Below are 22,637 nucleotides of genomic sequence, written 5' to 3' on the forward strand. Positions count from 1 at the left end.
GCTGCTCCAGTTAAAAACTCAGGTCGATGTTGCATAATCAACCCAGTTGATTGATTTCCACTGTGGCAACAAAGCCACACCACCCTTATCACGAATCTTAAAAATATAATACAAATGGCATCAAAACAAAACTCTGTGTAACCATCAGAGATCGTTGTACGTAACCATATAACGATCCATTGCACTAAAAATGTACATTCGCACACACAATTCCTTTCTTAGTTAACGTTCGGCCTAAGTTAATTATGTTCAAGGCATAAATCTTTCGTAATTGGCCTCCTGTTACACAACACTAAGAGCACGGGACGTGTTGAAATTATATATGTGCTACACTGAAGTTTCATGATGGCTTTACGGTAAAATTGTTATTTATGTAATAAACGCGAACGTGATAATTGTGTGCGCGCCTTTGTTACAATAGCTTTGTTTATCAATTTTATTCCTTGATTTTACGCAGCGTTTCGTGCTGAATGTATTTTGTTTTTGATTGTACTACAGTTATTTACATGCTAAGAGTATTTTAGCGCCTACGCTATTTATAAATTTGATTTTATTTGCATCTTTCTCGGTATCTTTTTACACGACCGCCCAAAAAAGGAGTGTAAATGTTTTCAAATGAAAGTATGTATATATGGTTATTAATACCCTCATATCTAATAAATGTCTGCACAGTTATGTATTCATTAGGTGTTTTAGATCTATTTTATAAGCACTCTACTACCGGATTTTACCGAGAATAAGCCGGCAAGAAACACAATAGTTGTTATTTTCTTACATCAATTTACAGTTTAACAATGTAGAATTGTAGAATTTTTCTTCTCATATAAGTGAAGATAAGTTTGGTATTTTTCCATTCAAAGTATAAAGCCAGGTTCAACCGTTAATTTGGACTAAACACAATGTATGTAAAGATATTCCTTATACAAAATGTTTTCAAGTAAGTACGAATAAGATTCTGGCAGTGTGCTAATCTCACATTTCATAAATCAGATTTCATTCACCCTTCTAATTCCTGTCAATCACTACTAAAGTTTCCCAAGTTCAACATGAGCTTTCATCCCATTTCATCCAATTGTAAATTTGACACTGACATCTGATGAGATAAGCGTAAACTACAATAAATTAATACCAAAACTTAATTTGAAAATACCTAGTAACTAACGAGTACTGCTTTTATTTTTTTTTTGTATTTAAAATAGTTATTTTTACGATTACAAAAGTAATATTTGTTAGTCTCACTATCATTGTATAAAACAGTATATATAATTATAAAATTGCAGTCTTATATGACAAATATCTAAGACATTTAAAAATTTATAATTCGGAAACAAGAGCGTTGACCATATAAAAATTAATTAATAAGTTGGTTATATACAACTGTAACAGTTAACTATTTGCTTGTAAAATTCATATTTATAACAGACAATCGCATCTTTCATTATTTTTAATTTTATATATACCTAGATAACATTATTTTTAAAATTAAAATGTACTTAAATAATAAACCATTCAAGAACAGAGTTCTTGTGAGCGAAAATAATAACGCTGAAGTCTTAACTGACACGAACATTTTCTCTTTGCATAATATATGAACGTTTTCTTAGCGGAATGCTAGAATATTTTCCCGTACCTACAGTGTATATCGCGAGTAAAATTATTGTTAATCAAAATTGTGTAGTGATTTGAAGCATATGCTAATTTTAAAACTGGTAGCTTAGAGCTCAACCCGGTGGGCCTTGTTTTGTAGCATAATGCCGAGAACAGACTATGTATAAGAAGATTTACACTAACTGCCGCATCAATAATTGTGGGATTACTATTTCGACGCTATGGCACGTAACTAAAGACGTAAATTTGTTTTTCAGCCATTCGCTTTATCATCGGAATTTTTTAAATAGATCGAGAAAAGGATTCTATGGATTCTAAATAATAAAAATTGTTAACAAAATTGTAACACAACAATATAGGCATAAGTCGTTGACCAGAGGCGGGACAGGGCGTGTGGATTAGGGTCTAATCGGGCGCCGGCGATGACAATCTGCCACGTAGCAGTCACGTGGATGCCACGTGCTGCCAGATTGAGGTAACCTCCAAAAGAAGTCTGTGTGAATATGTTCTTAGTTTGGTGTAATGGACTCATCTGTTGCGTAAATTGCATCGTAAACAACGTGGCTACTAACGATAATGATTATAAAGAACCTATTTTAAAAAAACTTTCCATTTATAGACAATTTTTATAATATAAAATTCATTTTGCTGAGTAGAGCTCGAGCTAGAGAGAATAGTAGTAGAGTTTTTTTGTGACAGAACCCGTCTGGAAAAGTAATACCGCGATGCTCATTGCCGGTCTGAAGGGCTTGGTTTCCAGTGTAACTACGAGGTTCTTAAGAGCAGAATAGAACAGAGTATAACAGAAAAGAACAAAACAAAACAGAGCAGAGCAGAAAAAAACAGAAAAGAACAGAACAGAACAGGATATAATAGAAAATTACAGAATATAACAGCACAGAATATAATAGATCAGAGAACAGAGAAGAAAAGAGCACAATAGAATAGAAAAGTACAGAATACAACAGAATATAATAGATCAGAACAGCGAAGAAAAGAGCATAATAGATTAGAATAAAATAGAACGGAAAAAATAGAATAGAACAGAACACCTACACCTCAGGTGATGGACACAGTGCGGTACTTAATTTACAGGACGTTTCTTGCATTCCCTGCAAAATGTTGCTTTTATAAGCGATGGTTTTCCACTTAACTCTGCTTGGTCCGCCAATTATTACTATAAAAAAAGTTTTTAGACCTGAAAAGCAATGGGCATTCGTACTAGGGAGGCGAGTAAAACAAAACATTCTAACGGATGTTTTATTACCAAACAATAATGTAGACCTACTGAGAATAATATTCTTACTAAAGCGTTACCATAGACATTATAGTTGTTGTTCCAGAATCTATATGATGTTTGATCGCAGTAAGAACGTCTAAACGCAATGCACTACTAACACGTACTTTACGAGAAACTTGCAAGTTGTCAATGTTTATTTCGCTAACAAAAATAGACTGTAGTTATTGGTGCATTGTTTGCCAACCGTAATTTATATTGTAATATATGTAGTTCGAAATCTATCAAAGGCTTACTACTAGAGCTTTAAGCAGTATTTTTTCAAAATGACAGTTTTACTTCTCGTCATCATCATATCAATCCATTACCCGCCCACTATGGGCATGGGTACAATGAGAACGGTTTTTTATATGACATAGTAAATAACTGAAATAAACTGTAGGCCTGTGCCAAATCGAATAAGAAGTAGATAATTTCAAACCACACTGTTCAATTTTCAATTTTATTAATATGTTTAGTTTAGCTATTTCCACTTACTTGTTTGGTGACCGAGTCGATTAGCCGGACAAATATATCTTGTTCTTGTCGGATACCTGAAACAATAGCAATGCTATGATTATCATCATCATCGTCATATTAACGCATTACCGGTCTCCTTGAGGAGAAAAGAGGTTAAAGCCGTAGTCCACCACGCTGGCCCATTGCAGGTTGGTGTAATCCACACCTTTGAGAACTTTATGGAGGCATGCAGGTTTCCTCAATGTATCCTTCATCGCTGAAGGAAGTGATATTGTATTTGCCTAAAGCTTACATAACTTAGGATTCGAACTCGGCCCCCCGAAAGTGAAATCAAAGTCCTACCAGTGGTTGCAACCTTGAGATAAACATGATTAAGCTTTCTTTTCTCTCACTCAGGGATTCCGTATCCCTACTTTCCGTCCGTAGCTAACTTTGCTTGACTTTGCGTGGGCTTCTTAAACCATCAATTAGGAACCGCATCAGCTTTAGTTCTAGTAAACGTATATGTAGTTCTCACCACACCTGGTAGGCTATTTTGAACTGAATTACACTTACAGAAGAAGCAATAAGTGACTTGGAACCACACAAAAATTGTATTAAGATATATTACATAGGATTATATACGGACGAAGTTTAGTACAATTCGTATACTACCCGTATTCGAAATGTACTAAACTTGCGTGCTAAACAGGTGTCTTTAATACGTCACAAAATGCATTTGATTCTTAATAATAGTTTCAATATTATAAAAAGACTATCAATCTCCTACTTGCACAAAAAGAGTAAATACTTATAAGCAGACATTATCAAAGTTGAAATACCTATATACCTACTTCAAAATAAATAGCTTCAAAATTGTCAAGCATGTTCAACGTATTCAAATTAATATGGCAAGAATGCACAGACGAGTCACAGAGGTATGATTACCCTCCAAATTTACCCCCTTAAATTACCCCGCTTTAAGGAAAATTAAAAAGCAACCCAATTTAAATTAATTTCGCAGGTAATTAAATCTGTGCCTCTGGGTACGTGAGATGAAAGGATAAGATTGAGATACAAAGTTAAATTTTAGGCTTTGAGGTACAAAACATATTTTTTTTAATTATTCTTATGAGACAAGAAGTAATGTAGATTTTTTTATTTAATACGAAGAGTTTTTTGTTTAAATGTATATTTGAACGTGCTCGTTTCAAGAACTACTAGCGCAACGTGCAGCTTAAATCACTGATCCGACTGTGCTGGGCTCTAGGCGAGGTAACTAACCAAAAAATTTATATTATAACTTAAGCGTCATATACGCTATAGCATAGTGCTAAGAAATAAATTTTTAAAACACATACCCTAAGGGCGCAATTTTGAACATCGAACTTCACGTAAGCGTTTATTTTCATTTACGAGTATACAAAGTTTAGTAGGCCTCTTTATGGAAGTTTAGTACATCTCGTATATACATCGCAAGTGTCTTTTATGCAAGTTTAGTACGCCTTGTATTCACGGTTCACAAGTGTCTTTTATGGAAGTTTAGTACATCTCGTATATGCATCGCAAGTGTCTTTTATGCAAGTTTAGTACGCCTTGTATTCACGGGTCGCAAGTATCTTTTATGGAAGTTTAGTACATCTCGTATATGCATCGCGAGTGTCTTTTATTCAAGTTGAGTACGCCTTGTATTCACGGGTCGCAAGTGTCTTTTATGGAAGTTTAGTACATCTCGTATATTCATCGCAAGTGTCTTTTATGCAAGTTTAGTACGCCTTGTATTCACGAGTCGCAAGTGTCGCCAAAGTCTTTTATGCTAGTTTTGTTTGCCTCGTATATGGAACGCAAGTGTCTTTTCTGCAAGTTTAGTACATCTTACAACCGGGTCGCAAGTGTCTTCTATGCAGCTTTAGTACCTACGTCTCGTGTAAGGATGGCAAATGTATTTTATTCAAGTTCAGTATGACCCATATTTCGGTTCGCTAGTAATTTTTATGCAAGCTTCAGTACGACTCATATGCGAGTCGCAAGTGTCTTTTATGTAAGTTTAGTATGTTTCGTATACGAGTCGTAAAGTTATCCTCCTATAAAAACCGAATTCTTAATCTAAAAATTCACATACACAAAAACTTCACACACATTTTAAGCCGCTCTTACCCTTGCAAAGCTTTTTTTTTAATTCCTTGCCTAAAAATATACCCCTACAAAATTTCTAGCTACAGTCCACCGGCCATACCTACGTTGTTCTAGAGTCCGTCAATTGTTAGGTATGTGTAGAGAGTTACAAAATCTAGACAAAATTCACAAGTGCATTACACTGTTACATTGCTAGTGAAATAGCATTTTTCTTTCGTAATTAAATTAATTAACTTAAAATTATATATTTGACTGCATACTACCTGAGAAACCCTAACTTTGTCAATGTTTATCTAAAACTACTCAACTAAAATACACAGTTAGTATAACACTAAGAGCATAAGACAACGATCATTCGTAGTCTAAGAGCCTGTCTATTCGGTGCCAATTTTCCATTATCTCTGTAACGGCCAAGGCGGCAAATATTTACAATGCCTCGGTCGTATGCATTGTCTCCGTATTGAATGCAAGATTTACATCCGTTAAATGCACCTAGTGTTATTGGCAATAAGATTCAAATTACAGTGTGCAAGCGTGTTTATAATTTAACAAATTTCTCATTTGAAATACGGTAGTATTGGTCTAAGTTCAACAAAGCATTATCATGAAGTCTACCTGACTATAAATCGATAAAAAGTAGCTTTAGAATGAGATGCATTATTATATTATTTATGTAATTTATCGTCTAGTAATTTTTCCTAAAATCATACTTATTCTTTACTCTAACTCTGTTTCAAAATTTCTAACGTAAAAATATATACTCTTTGCAGCTACGAGTATTTGCAGGCTGTGGGTATCTCCCACAGCCTGCACAGCCTGCTATAGACACAAGGGTTGCAATTTTTATTATGAGATATCTAAGTAACTCTGAAAACGGTATTTTCTGATATATCACTTATTCCCGGTTTTTGTTTATGTATGAACAGATTTAAGTCGGGTTGTAGTTCAAGTTGAACATTGAAGTCGGGTAACTTAATATCACAAATAACTTAAGTAAAACGCGCGCTTCAAAGTCCAAAATCAACTTAGCCCTCATTATTTAAAAGCGAGAGACCTACAGTCAAGTACAACTGAAAGCTTTGCTGCTTATTTAGTCCATTGCTCTAAGGACAGATCTCTAGATGACAATGCTGTCAGCTAATGTTTGCTCTACTCCTGAACAATATCGACCTATTGCATCCTAAATTGGAACACTACAAAGCAGTAAGATTATCCTTCAGAATGCATTGCTTTCTCAATATCAAAAATTCAAAACTGTTTTATTCAAATAATAAATACTAATTGGCAGATTAACAGACATTCTTCCATCTGCTGACTAAAAAAACTGATTAATGTACCCCGCGTTCAAAAAGGAATCTCGGAAAATCCATCCCTATAAAAATATATTTTAATAAGATGATATTATGTAACATAGTATACATTAAATTATACTACATAATATACTGAAACAAACGACAACCTGTTTGTTTGTTTAAGAGTAATTTTTTAAAATTAATTTACACATCAACACGAGGTGTGTTCGGATTCTTTATTTAATAATCTCCAGATTTCGATACATAATAGGTTTAAAAATACTTACCATTAGCATAAAGGAGTTGTAGCCTGTACTGGATACCGTTATTTGTTTTTTGACCTTCAGCTTCCTAGAACAATTAATTTACAATCAATCGTCATTATCAGCGTCATCTCATTTGTGGTACAAACCGAGAATAGACTTCTCTCATAAAGAGTGGGTTCAAACCCAAAACGCTGATAGACTGCAAGTTGGTGGGCTTATCAAAGAAACATGCTTATCCTGATTCTTAACGTTTTCTTATCCTGCGCAACTAACTGATATGCGCACTAAGGCTAAAAGACATCACTAGGAAATAATTTTGCCTCATCACTATTTTACAACACTACTGGTTAGTCCTCTCATATGATTATTTACGATTAAATCATTAATACGCAGTCAAAAAATATTTGAAAGTTCTTTATTTACTTTATAGTCTACGTTTAACAGATAATATACAAGTCAGGTCTTTTATCATACCGCGCTCAGTCCAAAAACGCGTCGGCTATAAATAATTAAGTAGCAAACAAGACGTGTGAACGCGCCGCACTCAGTAACCTACAAACTGCCTGCACACTACACGGTTTCATGTTTCATGAGTTTTCCTTTAAAACTTTGCTTAGTTTTTGAAAAGTCTAAAAATATCACGCGATACCTTTTAATTTCTTTGACAAGTGACTATTGTTTTAAGCGTACATTCTTAACGTTATGCTAGCTTTTAATTGTTTGTCATATTGAATTATTTCTATGCAAATCGTAATATAAATGACGTGTTTTTAATACGCTGTGAACTTGACTGAATACATAACAAGAAATTTCTGTAATCAAAATGCTTTGCTATTTGCCTTCCTAAGATAAAAACTCTTCATGAACTTGAAAAGTCATTCAGAATTTTCATTTCATTTTCATTTTAACTAGGTGTATTATGATAAACTTCTCATGCTCTTAATAATTCATGTCAAGGTTTAGTTCTCAGGTTAAAATAGATTTAATTAAAAAAGCCCTATTTTTTAATTAAATCTAAAGCGCATAACGATTGTTCTAAAATTTAATATTTGAAAATAATGAATATCACTAAAACTAAACACGAGAACCGTTTACGCATGTGAGACAGACCGACAAAACAACATTAATTTTAACACGCCACCAACGCAGCTGAATTATGTAAATGGGGCCTGCACAGTGTCCGTGCGATCCTGATTGATGGCTTGGTGATTCTGATGCTTATCAGGAAGGATTCCATGATAAACGCATCATTAAAAACTCCAGTCAAAGAGATATTCTATCTGAATAATACCGTGTCAAATTCTATAACAATAATCCTGTATTTAAAATTAACGTTATCGGACGGACATACTTCTGAAGTGAAGCTTGCTACGAGTACGTACATGGAGTTTGGAGGGGAACCTTACTCAGACAGGAAGAAACGAGCGAGCAGAATTCAATTGAATTTATGGAATTTAGATCTTTCTTGTCCATTACTTCATACCTATACCTACATACATTATTTATTTTTTCGATAAAGACCTTAGATTATAGCCAATCAGAACCAGAACAGTCAATTGCGATAGATGATAAAACTATTATTAAATCTATACTCCGCACAAATAAATATACGTATATATATCTAATAACAATAAATAAAATAAAGGTGTCAAGCTGTTTGTAATATCATACTTGAAACAATAAAATAGTTTTTAAATTATTGTCTGACTATCTGTTAGTTCTGTAATATCCGAAACTGCTGAACCGATTTTGACGAAACTTTAACGACGACAACGACGAGTGACATAGGATACTTTTTATTACGGAAAACGACCCTTAAAGAGGTAAAAAGACTTTCTAAGAGTACTTACTGGGTTTTCCGTGAAACTCAAGCAGAAAAAAAATCTTACCTGGTCCTTTTCAATGAAGCCGATGAAGGCGGTCCGTTCGATCTCGACCGGTTGTCCCGCTCGGTCGTACAAGGCGACTACAAAATGAAAGAAGTTGCTCTTGCGCAAGTTACTGGGCGGCTGCTTCTCAAAGTGGGCGCGGCCTACGCCCACCGTGCTGTAACAAAAACAACTTATTTTTACCGTTATGCCAACTGCTTGCCATGTATGTTTAATTACTATTCATCAGTTGGTACCTAAATAGTAATTGAACATACGTTGGGCTTCTCTGACATGGAATTTACAGCAGCCCGGAGTTAAGTAATTTGCGATGTAAACTCCTCGTTATTTGGTCCCGTTTACTTAATTTTATAAATGCGATTTTTTTTTGACGGACGATTGGCGCGGAGTCCAATGCCGTGGGTTCGATTCCCACAACGGGAAAATGCTTGTGTGATGAGCATGAATGTTTTTCAGTGTCTGGGTGTTTCTATGTATATTCTAAGTATTTGTGAATATTATTTATAAAAATATTCATCAGTCATCTTAATACCCATAACACAAGCTACGCTTACTTTGGGCCTTAATGACGATGTGTGTGTTGTCCTAGTTTATATATTTATATTTATTTTATTTGTTTGTTTGTCTTTTCTTTTCGCCCTAACTAAGCAACCAATAAAAGTAATTTTAGGCATAAAGATAGTTGAAATTAGGGAGAGTAACATCGACTCTTTATACCAGGAAAAAATCTCGGTTTCTACGGGATTTATCAAAAACTATGTACAAAGTATATTTTTTTTTAATTTACGAAGATATTTTTATAAATATGTCTTAATCTTAATCCTTATCTAAATACAATCATTAAGTACTCATTATGATTTTTAAACAAACCGCCACAGACAAGTAAATAATATCTAAATATTATGTATTTATTATATCAAAGCAAAAACTTTTCAAATATACACAAGGTTTATAAGCATACCTATGTATACTATACATTGCGATGCCAACCATAAATCTAAAATTCCACCCGAGATGTCCTTATTTGTCCCTCTATTTATCAACACACGCAGACATCTCAGAATTATTAACTTTACGGCCGCTTAACAAAAGAGTTTGGAAGAAAAACAATGCAACAGATTATAATCCTTTCAAAGTTGATTTATTGTTCGAACACCGTTATGTGGTCCAGGCGTGATTTGCAGATTCCATTTACCCTTTTCTGTACAGTAGTTTAGATAACAATGACAAAAACTGCTTCAAAATCTTTAAGATACGAGTAGATTCTATTAACTCAGAAATTAAAATCCATATGGGTGAACACAGGTTATCTAGGGTTGCCAGATCGATTCTTCCTGTTATCGGGATCTTAGGTCGGGAGAATCAAAAAAATATGTTAATAATATTATACATAATATATTAAGTAAACAAACATATTTTTGCATAGCACTGTAGGTATAAGAAAAAAAAACATAGTAGGTATTTGAGACACATAAGATAAGAACCGAATGAGCATGTTTATTGTTTTTGTTCTTGCCATAAGTATTTGTATTTTTTTTTTGTGTTGTTTCGTTTGACGAAAATGTGAACTTAAAATTATCGAACTTGTTTTTCGGGAGATTATTTGCGTTGTCGGGAGTCGGGAGGACGTACAAAAATTCGGGAGAATCCCGCCAATTTCCGACCGTCTGGCAACCCTAGATCTAACCTTTGTACGACTAACCACATATTTTCAAGTGTACCTACTACATATTTAACCAAAATTATAAATGCAAAAACAGCATTCCTGGTAGAAATAAATCTTCGCAGCAGATGCGAGCTTCAGTGTTTTATAGCCTTGTGGCTTACGAATGTAGTTATTACTATCACCTAACAATAATAGTAACGTACATGTATGGAATAACATTTTTGAAACTGAATCATTACCTATAGAGAAAATAAGACGGACATAGCAAGTCATTCCGGGACGAGACTTTTTAAGCTACTTTGACAACCTTCCTAGCGCAGTGGCGAGCTCTGTGGATGTAAGCGGGAGATCCCGGATTAGATTCCCGGTAAATTTAGGAATTTATAATTTCTGAATTTTCTCTTGTCTGGTACCTACGGTGGAGGTTTCTGCCGCGGCGATTTAGCGTTCCGGTACGATGTCGCGTAGGAACCGATTAGGGTTTAATATAACTGCCATTCCCCTAACAGGTTCCGTTACCATCTTAGACTGCATCATCTCTCACCAGCAGGTGTGATTGCAGTCAAGGACAAGTCTGATTAGTAAACAGTTAAATAGATTTTATGTAATCCAGGCTAGAAAAATATCGTAGTAATTTAAATAACGAAATAATTATTGTTGAATTAAATTCATTGATCGACTACCTTCGTTCTTAAACTTCTTTAAATCTGGTACAACTGATATTATTTAAAGGTATCCCAAAACATTTTTTCTAATTAGAAAAATATCTTATGTCCTTTAATATTTTGTAGATTTTTAAATGTGCTTTATTATAAACAAAAGTCAAGTACACTTACGCACTAAGTACCTATATTAAACGTAAAGATTATCTGCTTGTAGTGCCTCTAACGCCTGTTCGTAAGGCCGATTCGTATGAGCCTTACTGTTAGTAACAGAGTACCTAGGTGTGAGATTCTCTGCCTATTCAATCGCGTGAAACTTAACAACGATTTCTACGGATAGAATCAGCGCCATCTAGATACAATGCTGGGAAACAGGATTATCACAAGATGGCGCTTTTTTTCCTTTACTCGATAGAATAGGTATATATGTGTAGGAGAGAGAAATAGAAACACCTTGCTATTGCTATGACATGCTACTCAAATGCAGTTTGTTTTAGTATTATTTTTCTATTCCCTTATTTCTCTGTTTTCGGAGGGTTCGATTCCGACAACTGGAAAAGTGTTTGTTTGATGAACATGACTGTTTCCAGTGAATGGGTTTTTATCTGCAAATTCATAAATCATCTTTTTCCTTTTCTTTTCTCTTTTTTTTCTTTTCTATTATTTTGTTATTTTAAATATATTACTATGGGCTTTGCTTTTATTATATAAAAATTCTTATATTTGTGTATATTAACACAAAACAACTAACTACGCTAACTTTGGAGCTAGATGGCGATATGTGTATTGTCGTATTTATTTATTTATTTTCTGCAATGAAAGTACCTACTCCTACTATCCGAGAGTATTAAATTACAATAACGTTGTATTGACGATATTTTCTACGATAACTCAATAAATCTTAGACCGGGCTTAACTATCGAGAACGAAAAGTGACGACAAACGAATGGCGCCACACACTTCGATATCGACACGTGTTTTCTATTTTTAAACTGTGCTTGAACCTTAGTAAATCCTTCCAAGCTTATGCCAATGATCTTAAAATTATACTTCTGCTCATTTTATGTCATAATACTAAAGGTCCCCGGTGTCATTTTTTTTTTAAGTTTCCCATACAAAACCCAAACAAAAAAAAATATCTTAGAAAATATAAACCGACCCACCGTATCGACTCGCCCGATAACTTTCCAAAGAACTGGTGGTGGAACTGAGCCAAAATCAAATTCGCCACTAAACTGGCTGTCCAGTTGAAACTTGAATAAAAAACTTGCACTAATTAGGCACCTAAGTTTTCCTTATGGTGGGCGCTGGGGTGTGGTTCTAAGTGGAAGGGCCCGGGTTCGATACCCGTCAGGGGCAATTAGGGAATTTATTACTTCTGAATTTTCTCTGTTCTGGTGTAATCCCGGCTTTGGCCGTGGTCTGTTACCATCCTGCCGAAAAAAACGTGTCACTTCGCGATTTAGCGTTCAGTTACGTATGTCGTATAGAATCCGACTGGGGATATGGCCTTATTATAACTGCGATACCCCAAATGTCGTCGAGACTATTAAACTGATAAGCAATGGTCAGAGAATGTACAACGCATGGAAGGCACGAGAGCCCCAAAGAGGTTGATGGAGGGCACTCTGGAGGGGCGTAGAGGCCGAGGACGACCTTGGGGTCGGTGGAGTGATGGTGTTGAGAGGGATATGAGGGTTCGGAGCTGAAAAGAAGCAGCTTCTGACCTTCTCAAATAAAGAAATATGCTTGACCAAGCCAAGGCCCACCCAGGGCTGTAGAGCTTTGATGATGATGATTACCCCTAACAGGTGAGCCCGATACTTTGTTAGACTGCATCATCACTTCATGTGAACATAACGGAATAATACATATAAATAATTTGGGCAATTTTTCGAATTTGCAAAAAGACACTTCAATTTTATTTATTCGTACGTATGGAATATGGCCGCTGCCTAGATCCTAGTCTATCGACAATTAATAACACTACGCAACACTACAGTCACATTACCGGGTACCGTATTACGCTACGGTCGCCCATTCATCTCCCCGCTGCAGAATTTGCGTAAACAAATTGGTTTCGCGATTGCCATTTTATACTCGCGCGTCGCTCCATTGTTTTATTTATCGCTACAGTTTCGGCAGCGCACCCGCGATTAGGTTGTAGCGCTTTTTTCGCTTACAGATCACTGTAGATTTGTCAATCTTTGAAACGATTTTGTTATTTCCGATGTCAAATGTATGTATGGGTTGTGTTACTAATTTTTGAAATAGCAAACGTTTCAATCGAATTCAGGGACGGTATGCATATATTCGGGTTGGCATATTCGGATTGAGCAGTATTAATTAAACGCTGGCCGGAAGCAACTGGTCAAGTACATACGTATACTTTTTGGCATTTAGAAAGCTTGTTCAAGTTAACCGTCTTGATTTATCTTTATTTATACTCGTTTTTGCCGGGTCAAACAAAACCGAAAATTTACAACGTGTAACGGAATTACGAAATAATGCTGAAGGGTGCATAAGTTTATTTCATAAGGAATCACCCTGTAAAATTTTTAAAACCAAAAATGCATATTATTCTTCCGTACAGACGGATTGAAAAAAAAATCTAAGTGTAGACAACCCTATTGAAGATAAAAGACTGACACGTACATAGTACCTACGCTACGCAACGCATAACTTATAAAGTGGCACTTGATTTTACTTTTGCATGTGATGAATCTGATTTCTTTCAGACAGGTTGTAGCAGACCTTTCAGTTTCTCTTTGGAAGTCGTTTTTAAGCGTTTGCGTTTATTTAAAAGTTATCGGACTGTCGGACATATGAAATCAGTCGACATTAAAATGAGAAAATCAATTTTTAAAAATACATTATATTTTACAAATATACCATTTTTTTTATATACTTATTATAACGACATAATCTATCCTTGTAAATAAATTTCATACCTCCCTTCTCTTCTAGTATACCAACCGAGATCACGCGGAAGCGTGTCATCCAATGTTCCAAGCCAAGAGTAAGGAATATTAGATATAAAGGTAAAGGTGAAAACAGCATATAAAAAAACAAGTATCTATATAGGTAGTGAATTAGTATTATAAATAATAAATAAATATACTACACTACAATACACACATCGCCATCTAGCCCTAAAGTATTCGCATCTTGTGTTATGGGTACTAAGATAGCTGTTGGATATTTTTATGAATATAATACACATAAATACTTATAATATACAGATAAACGCCCAGACACTGAAAAACAATCATGTTCATCACACAAACATTTTCCAGTTGTGGGAACCGAACCCACGGCCTAGGACTCAGAAAGCAGAGTCGTTGCCCACTGCGCCAGTCTTCACACTTCATACTTGACGAAACAAAGCTTTCTTGTAAATTATAATTACCAAAAAGGCAGCGTAATCTATGAAGTCATTCCTGCCAGGAATGTTGGTAATGATTTAGCATCGGCTTTACAAATGAGCCCGTCATCGCCCCCGGTCGGCTATCTGTCAACATTTGTCATATCTGCTCCTGATGACTGCGGCCAATTAACTCGATTATTTTACTTGGTTTTTACGTTCTTTATTTAGAATGACATTTGAATATAGAACCATCACTGTTCTAATCGTGGGTTGCTGTTATTAATAAAACATTGACATCTTCATTCTGTCTGAAGGTAGCTACAAAAGACTATTAAAAAAGCTCTCCGAACTAATTTAAATATTCGTATTATTGCCGAGTACTTAATCAATATTTATTAATATTATTTTCTCTGATTATAGTCGTAAAAATGTAATAGGCCCATTTTGACATTTGTCCATATATACCATAGACCATAGGTGACATGTCCATAGGTACTAGACCATAGAATGTAACTTGGAACGAAACTGAAAGAAACAAAAAAAGAAAAATCAATTACATACAGTGTTTTAAAAAATACGTAAATTTTTTTGGGACGTTAAATAATACGAAAGAATTGAACGAACGAACACTTTACAATACATAATAATATCAATCCAGTACTGATACAAACTTGAATTGATTTATCGTGAGTATCGAGTCCCGAGTCTTATGGTTCCATAACTAGTTACGTCGCGATGACAAATGTCAAAACGGGCCTATTACATTTTTACAACTATAGTCATTAAGTCTTCCAAGTTAAATGTGTGTTCTCTTTCTTTCTCTTCTTTTATATCAATCAATCAATGAGTTTTTCTATTCCTTTTTTTTTGTTGTTTTGTTTCTTTTTTAGTTACACTAGACATTTTTTGCATTAACTTGCTATGACAGCTAAATTTAAATTTTTGATTAGGTACTTTAGGTACCTACAGTTCATATTCTGTCACAGTAAGTGTTACTTGTATCTGCTCCTTACAATATTATGTGGATAGTGTTATAGATTACATATTAACAAATCTTTTTTTTTTTTTTTTATTAACGATAGGCCAGCGTTTGACGACAATCATGCCCGTTAGAAAGCAATGATGAGGTCTAGGTTGGAGCACGCTTGCCTAGAAAAAGCCTATTCACTCTAGCCTTGAAGGTACCTAAATTATACGTGGCAGGAAACACAGTTACCGGGAGGGCGTTCCACATCTTAGCGGCACGTATCAGAAACGTGGATAAAAAACGTTTCGTGCGTGTTGATGGGATATCAACCACATAAGGATGCCACCGCTCTCGGTGTCTCGCTGTTCTGTGGTAAAACGGGGAAGGGGGAACAAGATTGTGAAGTTCCTGAGCACACTCACCGAAGTATATCCGGTAAAAAACCGATAAACAGGCAACATTGCGTCGGTGCTGGAGACTATGAAATCTTTAATAGATATATATATATATATTATAAAAGGCAGAAAAGTTTGTTAAACTAGTCTACGTACTCTCAGTACCTGCCTGCAATGTTGCTAGCTACATTAAAGTAGGCAGTAGGCATTAAACTATCGATTCATTAGTCATTACAAAAAACATAAAGTACATTTACTAGCATGGTATGTTTTGAAAGAGATGTTATTTTATCTGTGAAAAAGAAATAATAAATCTAATACTCTTGGTATGAGATATCTTTAGAGTATTACATATCTGATACTCTAAAGAAATCTAAAATTTAAAAATAATAAATAACATGTTACTGTTATAACAAATGTTATATTTAGTCGGCACCCGAATACCTATCATAATATAATCCAACTGTTTATTCAGAAAACTGTTTGCCCGAATAAAATAAATATGTTACGATGCAGCGTTAAGTAAAACATGACAGATGTTTGAAGACCCTCCGCAAACAATGCTTACTAATTCGAACACCGATACAACACAATATTATGCCGAACCAAATGTCGATTGCTGAACCACATCATTATCTAACCCTGGATAATCATTACCATACACTTGATTTACAAACTTTATTACGTACTGACTATCGAATACGTTGAATCAATTCGAAAGTGTGTTTGTTTGTGCTCCCTTAACGCCCTAACCAAGCAAACAATTAACTTAATTTTTGGCATAGCGTTAGATGTAAGGATGGAGAGTAACATAGGTTATACTGTTCATCCCAGTAAAACAATCGGTTCGGGATTAGCAAAAAAACCGTAGACAAAGAACGCGGGGTAATAAATGACTACAAATAAATAACTGCAACAGTAATTTTTGATTCGTTATTTGTTATTTATTTTCTCGTTCTACGAAAGAACCAGAGAAATAATCTTTACTGTTAACTATTTGTACATATTTCTTTGTAAACGTAAGTCCATTAAAGAAAAAAAAAAAAAAAATTTTTTTATAAACGAATCCACAAGCTTATTTAAAACGTCAAGTATATGTCTTTGTTATGCGTGCACTGGGTTTCTTACCAGGGTATGCATACAACAGGAAAATTGCATCAAATGGAAAAAATCCTCATCTTATACGGGCTATATTAAAATTTTAGGGTATGCAGTGCTTTTGTGCATACATGAAGTGCACGCCACTGCTTTGTAGTGACTATATCACCTAAATTAAGTTAAGTAAAGTTAAGTTGTATCTACCACCTTTCGCACATAATTCGCTAAATATATTATTAATCATAATTTCCTGGCTTTTTAAGCACAATCCATCACACAATAGGCGCAGGTCTTAGCTCTCATAGCAGAGACGCATTTGGAGCTTAGACCCTCAACACTTGTTCAATGCTTTAGAAAAAGTGGGAGATAATATTTAAATATCATTATATACCCAGAAAGCTTTTATAACTGAAAATGTTTAAAAGGAATACCTGCCCGAAGCTTCCATTAAACAAAATTTCGCATCACAGCGGCCGCGTTATCTGGTTAACGCTACTATTTTCATATCACTCGTTATAATGATATATCGCTATTGAAATTTTAATTTATAGGCCGTTCATTATCTACAGTCGCACGCGAAACTGTAAAACGGCCCGCGCAATGATTTATCACGCCCTTTGCGTTTATGAACACACTTGCTACGCGCTTCATTATCGCCCGTGCGAAATTTGCTCGCCCCTGATTGGACCCCATATGAGATAATAACGTTATTGTGTATTGGCAGGTCGGTATTTTATGAAGTACTACCATAGTTTGCACGTAATCTTATTATAGATATTATGCAATTTTATGCAGTATATTTATAGGAATTGTATTTATAGGTATTTTTACAACCACAGTAACTGTGTGTGTTTTAATGTTTATAAATGCATATTTCATCTGCACTTTTAATAAGATATGTATATATATATATATATATATATATATCTTATATATCTATATATATTTCTTGTGTGCGTGTGTATATGTCACTGAACTCCTCCTAGACGCCTGGATAGATTTGAGTGCTTTTTTTGGTATACGTTTGGGTGTTACCCTGGATGGTTTAGATCCACAAATTAGCCCGACAGATGGCGCTGGGGTCCTCTAGTACATATATATATATATATATATATATTGTGAAAAACAGGTGTAAGTACACTCGGCTTCTTGCACCTACGAACGTCGCGTTGGCTGGGTAAATCCGCCTTTAGTAAGTTGCTTTATGGTCGAGCAATAAAAAAAGAAAATGTATGGTTATGTTACGTCTAGATAATTTATGACCGTTTTCACTAAACCTATTTAAATCTGATACCTAACGAGTGATGCCTTGGGAAAAAAACTTTTTACCAATTCACAAAGGAAGTTTAAACAAGCTAGGCGCCATCTATAGTTACTACACCGATTTGGCGCTGCGAACTAATGTTTAGAGAACTCGTAAACTGACTTATGAAAAAATATTATTTCAGCTTTTATTCTTAATAACCTTCAATCCACACGAAACTGAAAAATATTATAATACAAACACAAAGTACAACAACTTGTGACCAGAATCATAGACAAATTAGGTTTTATGCGTTGCCTATTTAATTATTATCTCTATAATTAGATATCTACTTAGGATAGATTAAGAGATACTTACTTAGGCATTGCCTTGTTTGTCGTAAGTAAAACAAGCGTTAGGGTTTTTTCCTAATTTTTGTATGAACCGGGTTTTAAGACGAACGAAACATAAAAGGGTCGGTGATGTTAGGTAACAAAGCGCTTCGTACAATTTCTCGAAGTTTTATAAAGGTGATGAAAAAGTAGATCAAAAAGTTCTTAGGCTCAATCACATAATATACTTATCATTTCTATGATACTAAACTCTCGTAACTAATATTTTCATAGTAAACTTGAAATCTAAAATGTTTATCCAAAGGTATTGAGTGGCTGCCAATCCTCAAGCCCCCAACGAAATGCACTCATAATCCCATCCAGTTATTTAACTGAACATTTGTGCCTGTTTGCGGACTTTAACACAATTTGCCTCAAATGTGCTTAGTGCGATGCTCTTTTCGCTGCTAACCGGCTTACGGGAACCGTAAGTAAGGGATTAGCATAAATAACAATGTTTTCGTATGATTAAATACGAAGAGATATAGAGCATATTGGTATTAAAAACATTGTTTCCAAAGTGAAAGAATATTAAACTCTCACAACAAAGTAACTACGTGTCTGTGTCAGTTAAAAAAAGTGTAAAAAAAATGTTCAGTTTGAAAAAAGGCAACCATATCTAATATTAGAATAAATGGGGAAGTGAGCTTGTCTTTTTGTCTGTTGCCTTGAGTCTTGGAAGGTTTTTTATGAAATTGTTTCTTTGGATCCTATGGACGTAGTATATCTGGATACACACATATCTACTTTCTATCCCGAAAAATACTCCCGACATAAGAAATAATCCTGCATGATTTTTAAAAACACAATAAATACCTATGCAATACTTTACTCTTATAATACTAATATCTTAACACTTTTGCATGGCAATAGCTTAGTTCGTAGAGAGTTATTTTAACCTGGGAACCTGCGTATACAGGCGGTTCTAGATAACCGAAACATACGCGGATGATTTCGCGGGCTACTTCTTTTTCTAGTGCCATTTCCTATCAGAGGTTGGCAACCATTAGTGCTCACTGAACTTTGTTTACAGTGATTTACCACTGGCGTTATAGATTTTATAGTCCGGAAATTCAAAATAAATATCGTCTTACTTGGTATTGTCAACTAAAGAGGTGGGAGTCATCCATGCTCGTGTCAACGGTTCTTCTTTCAGGGATGTGACGGGGCCTCGGGGCTGTGCGTGTACTCCTGCCGCCTCTTGGTGGTGCAAGCCGAACATCAGTCCCCCTGATAAAAAATACATTTAATATAACAGGAGGGTTTTTTAGACATAGCTCGTCCGGAGAAGTATTGCTATGCTTATTTTTGCAGCCAAGCATCATTGCTGTGTTCCGTTTATATAGGACATGTGTCGGCACGTTGTAGGACGTGTTTCTTGCATGTCTTGCGAAGTGTTGTTGTTTTTGTAAGTGATGGTTTTCCCACTTACAATCAGGTGGATGTTTGTTACAAAAGAACGCCAGAAAGGCTGAACCGATCTGGATTAAATTTAGTAGGGAGATAATCATAGTCTGGAATAGGCTACTTTTTACTTGGGAAAATTTTACGTTACATCCAGTGTTGGATGCACCACATTGGTTTTTGTTTTTCTAAGAGCAAGAGATTGCTATCCTTTTTTTATTATGTTATTTCGGGGTTCAGAGAATAACATAGCAATTATTTATTATCTTTATAGCTTACTTAGCTATAAGGATAATACTTAAAACTAGAACATTTTTAAAATTATTTTGGGGGCTAAAAAACTCAAATATAACTGGTTTAAAAAAAGTAAGTAATCTTTCCATTTTTGAAAGTTTAACAGTTTACTAGTAGGTATAAAAGAAGTTCCACAGAGTCAATTAAAATTTTTGCGAAATCTTAAATCTATCCTCAGTAGTAACTTATTTAATGAAAACTGATTATCGATATCGGTTCAAATGTAACGGAGATCTTGTAGGAACCTAATTTTGAAATTACCCACTACTTGAAATTACAGTAACTTCTTGTTTTTCTTTAATTTAGTTACATTTCAGTGACTTTGCTACGGACTAAAATGAAGAATATAAAACACTTATAACAGAGAAGAATAAATTACTTGGTCATTAGACTATGAAATATCCTATAAATCTTCTAAAGATTTGCTTAGTCCATATTTCAGTTTTTTATTTCATTGATTTTTTTTAGCCATAGAAAAAATTAAAAGTTTACCAGAATTTTTTAAAAACGTAAATAAGTTTAATAATTAAAAAATAAGAAAAAAAAAACTCGTTCACTTCAAAGTTTTGCAGCCAGAAACAATCTTACTGTTTTTTCTGATGATCTAAAATATTATAATTATACTTCTATATTTAAAAAAGCTCTGTCCGCAAACTTAAAAAAATATATTTAATTTAAAAAAATATATTTTTATTATAATTGTAGCTCCGCGGGATGCTGACTCTCTCAAAAGTTTAAAATAGTTATATCTCTCAGATAAGAACCGAGCTACACCAAAAACTACACCTAGAACTTGTTTGTTCAAAAAGCTTTATGATGCTACTCAATATTTTTACGTCGAAACTAGTTCTCTTCAAAGTTTTGCAGTCAGAAACAATCTCAATGTTTTTTATACTGAACTAAATAATCCAAAAAATTATACTTCTATAGGGTTTTATACTTAGTTGGCCACTTAGTTTCTGAACCAATAAATTAAGTCTAATTAGCTACTTTTTCTTGTATTTGCAACTTGAACAGAAAAAAAATAATGATGTGACTGTTTTAACTTCAAACAAAACTCTCGAAAATTTACTTATCATTTTTAGGGTTGTGATTTTGTTCAAAATCTTAATTTAATCTGTGAATTCAGAAAAAAAAATTAAATTCCCACTTTACGTAAACTATCAATGTTGCAATGGAAAGACAATGTTAACTCAAATCTTGCTTTATCTCGCTTGAAATTAAATTAATATAAATTTAAAAAAATCTGATCTAATCCGTAGATCCGTCTACATATTCCCTGTGATTTGTTTCTGATTTCTAACAGCCTAGAGGACGTATGGATTTATCACAGTCTATCAATACACTTATTCCCAATATCACCCTTAGTTTAGCTCCAAGCCTCACAGGTTGTGTCATATACGTTTACGTTCCCCTTAATTTCTAGCCTCAAGCTCTGGCAAAGCTTTGATCGTAAGTTTCTGGGGATGGAAGTTACATGAAATTAAAAGAAAAAGTCTAAATACCTGATGACCTCGGCGCTCCGGACGGGTACAGCTTGCGTCCCCATCCCACGGGGTCGAGCTCGAGCGGCGGCCACGGCGACCCCGTGTACCCGCCCGCCGCGGCGTTCAGCTCGTCCGACCGAATCGCGACCCACGTCGGACGCCCGAGAGCGCCCGAGCGCGCGCGAACACCCGCGGAAAATCACGAACGTTTGAATTTTAATCCAAATCTAAATAAGATTTGGTAACTTCATAATCCCGCACATTTGTAAATTAATTTCAAAAGTTTTTACTATTATTTTATTGACCAAGCGAAAAATATTGTACGTTATATTCGAATGCTAATCTAAATTCAATATTTCACACACCCGCACTAAAAATTAAAGTTCTAAAAAGAGTTTCTGTTTTAGTGAGCAAATGTCCGATGCATTCTAATTTTTTTTTCAGAATACAACACTAAAAAAACACTCGCTTAGAAATAAATAAAACTGCTTGCAAAGTTAGTTAACGAAAAAAACACTGAATTGTTTTAAGTAAATTCAAAAAGTAAAGGATTTTCTGAAATATTTTCCAATAGAACAATAGTTTAGAAGTAAAATTAGGATGGATACGAGTATTGGTACTGCAAAAGAATTTGTGTAAGTATCCGATAGGCGGCTCTGTGTTATCGTACTGGGATAGTGTCCCGGTAGTACGGGCGATCCCGCTGTGGATTTGCGGAGCACTAACAAGCGTCGCG

The 22,637-nt window shown here is 34.7% G+C and overlaps 1 protein-coding gene across 1 annotated transcript in view; it reads right to left on the reverse strand.

The window, feature by feature from the left end:
* LOC120629889 (transcription factor collier) overlaps window positions 1-22,088 on the reverse strand; it is an 85,838-nt gene extending 63,750 nt beyond the window's left edge. The window contains exons 1-5 of the mRNA XM_039898966.1: window positions 21,920-22,088; window positions 19,811-19,946; window positions 8,927-9,083; window positions 7,059-7,122; window positions 3,383-3,438 (exon numbers count right to left, since the gene is read on the reverse strand). Of these exons, the coding sequence (XP_039754900.1) occupies window positions 3,383-3,438; window positions 7,059-7,122; window positions 8,927-9,083; window positions 19,811-19,938 (405 nt within the window). The 5' untranslated portion in view covers window positions 19,939-19,946; window positions 21,920-22,088. The remainder of the gene's footprint in view (window positions 1-3,382; window positions 3,439-7,058; window positions 7,123-8,926; window positions 9,084-19,810; window positions 19,947-21,919) is intronic.
* Between the last annotated feature and the right edge of the window lie 549 nt (window positions 22,089-22,637).

Source organism: Pararge aegeria, chromosome 15 (genome assembly GCF_905163445.1).
Source record: "Pararge aegeria chromosome 15, ilParAegt1.1, whole genome shotgun sequence".
Taxonomy (NCBI): Eukaryota; Metazoa; Arthropoda; class Insecta; order Lepidoptera; family Nymphalidae; genus Pararge; species Pararge aegeria.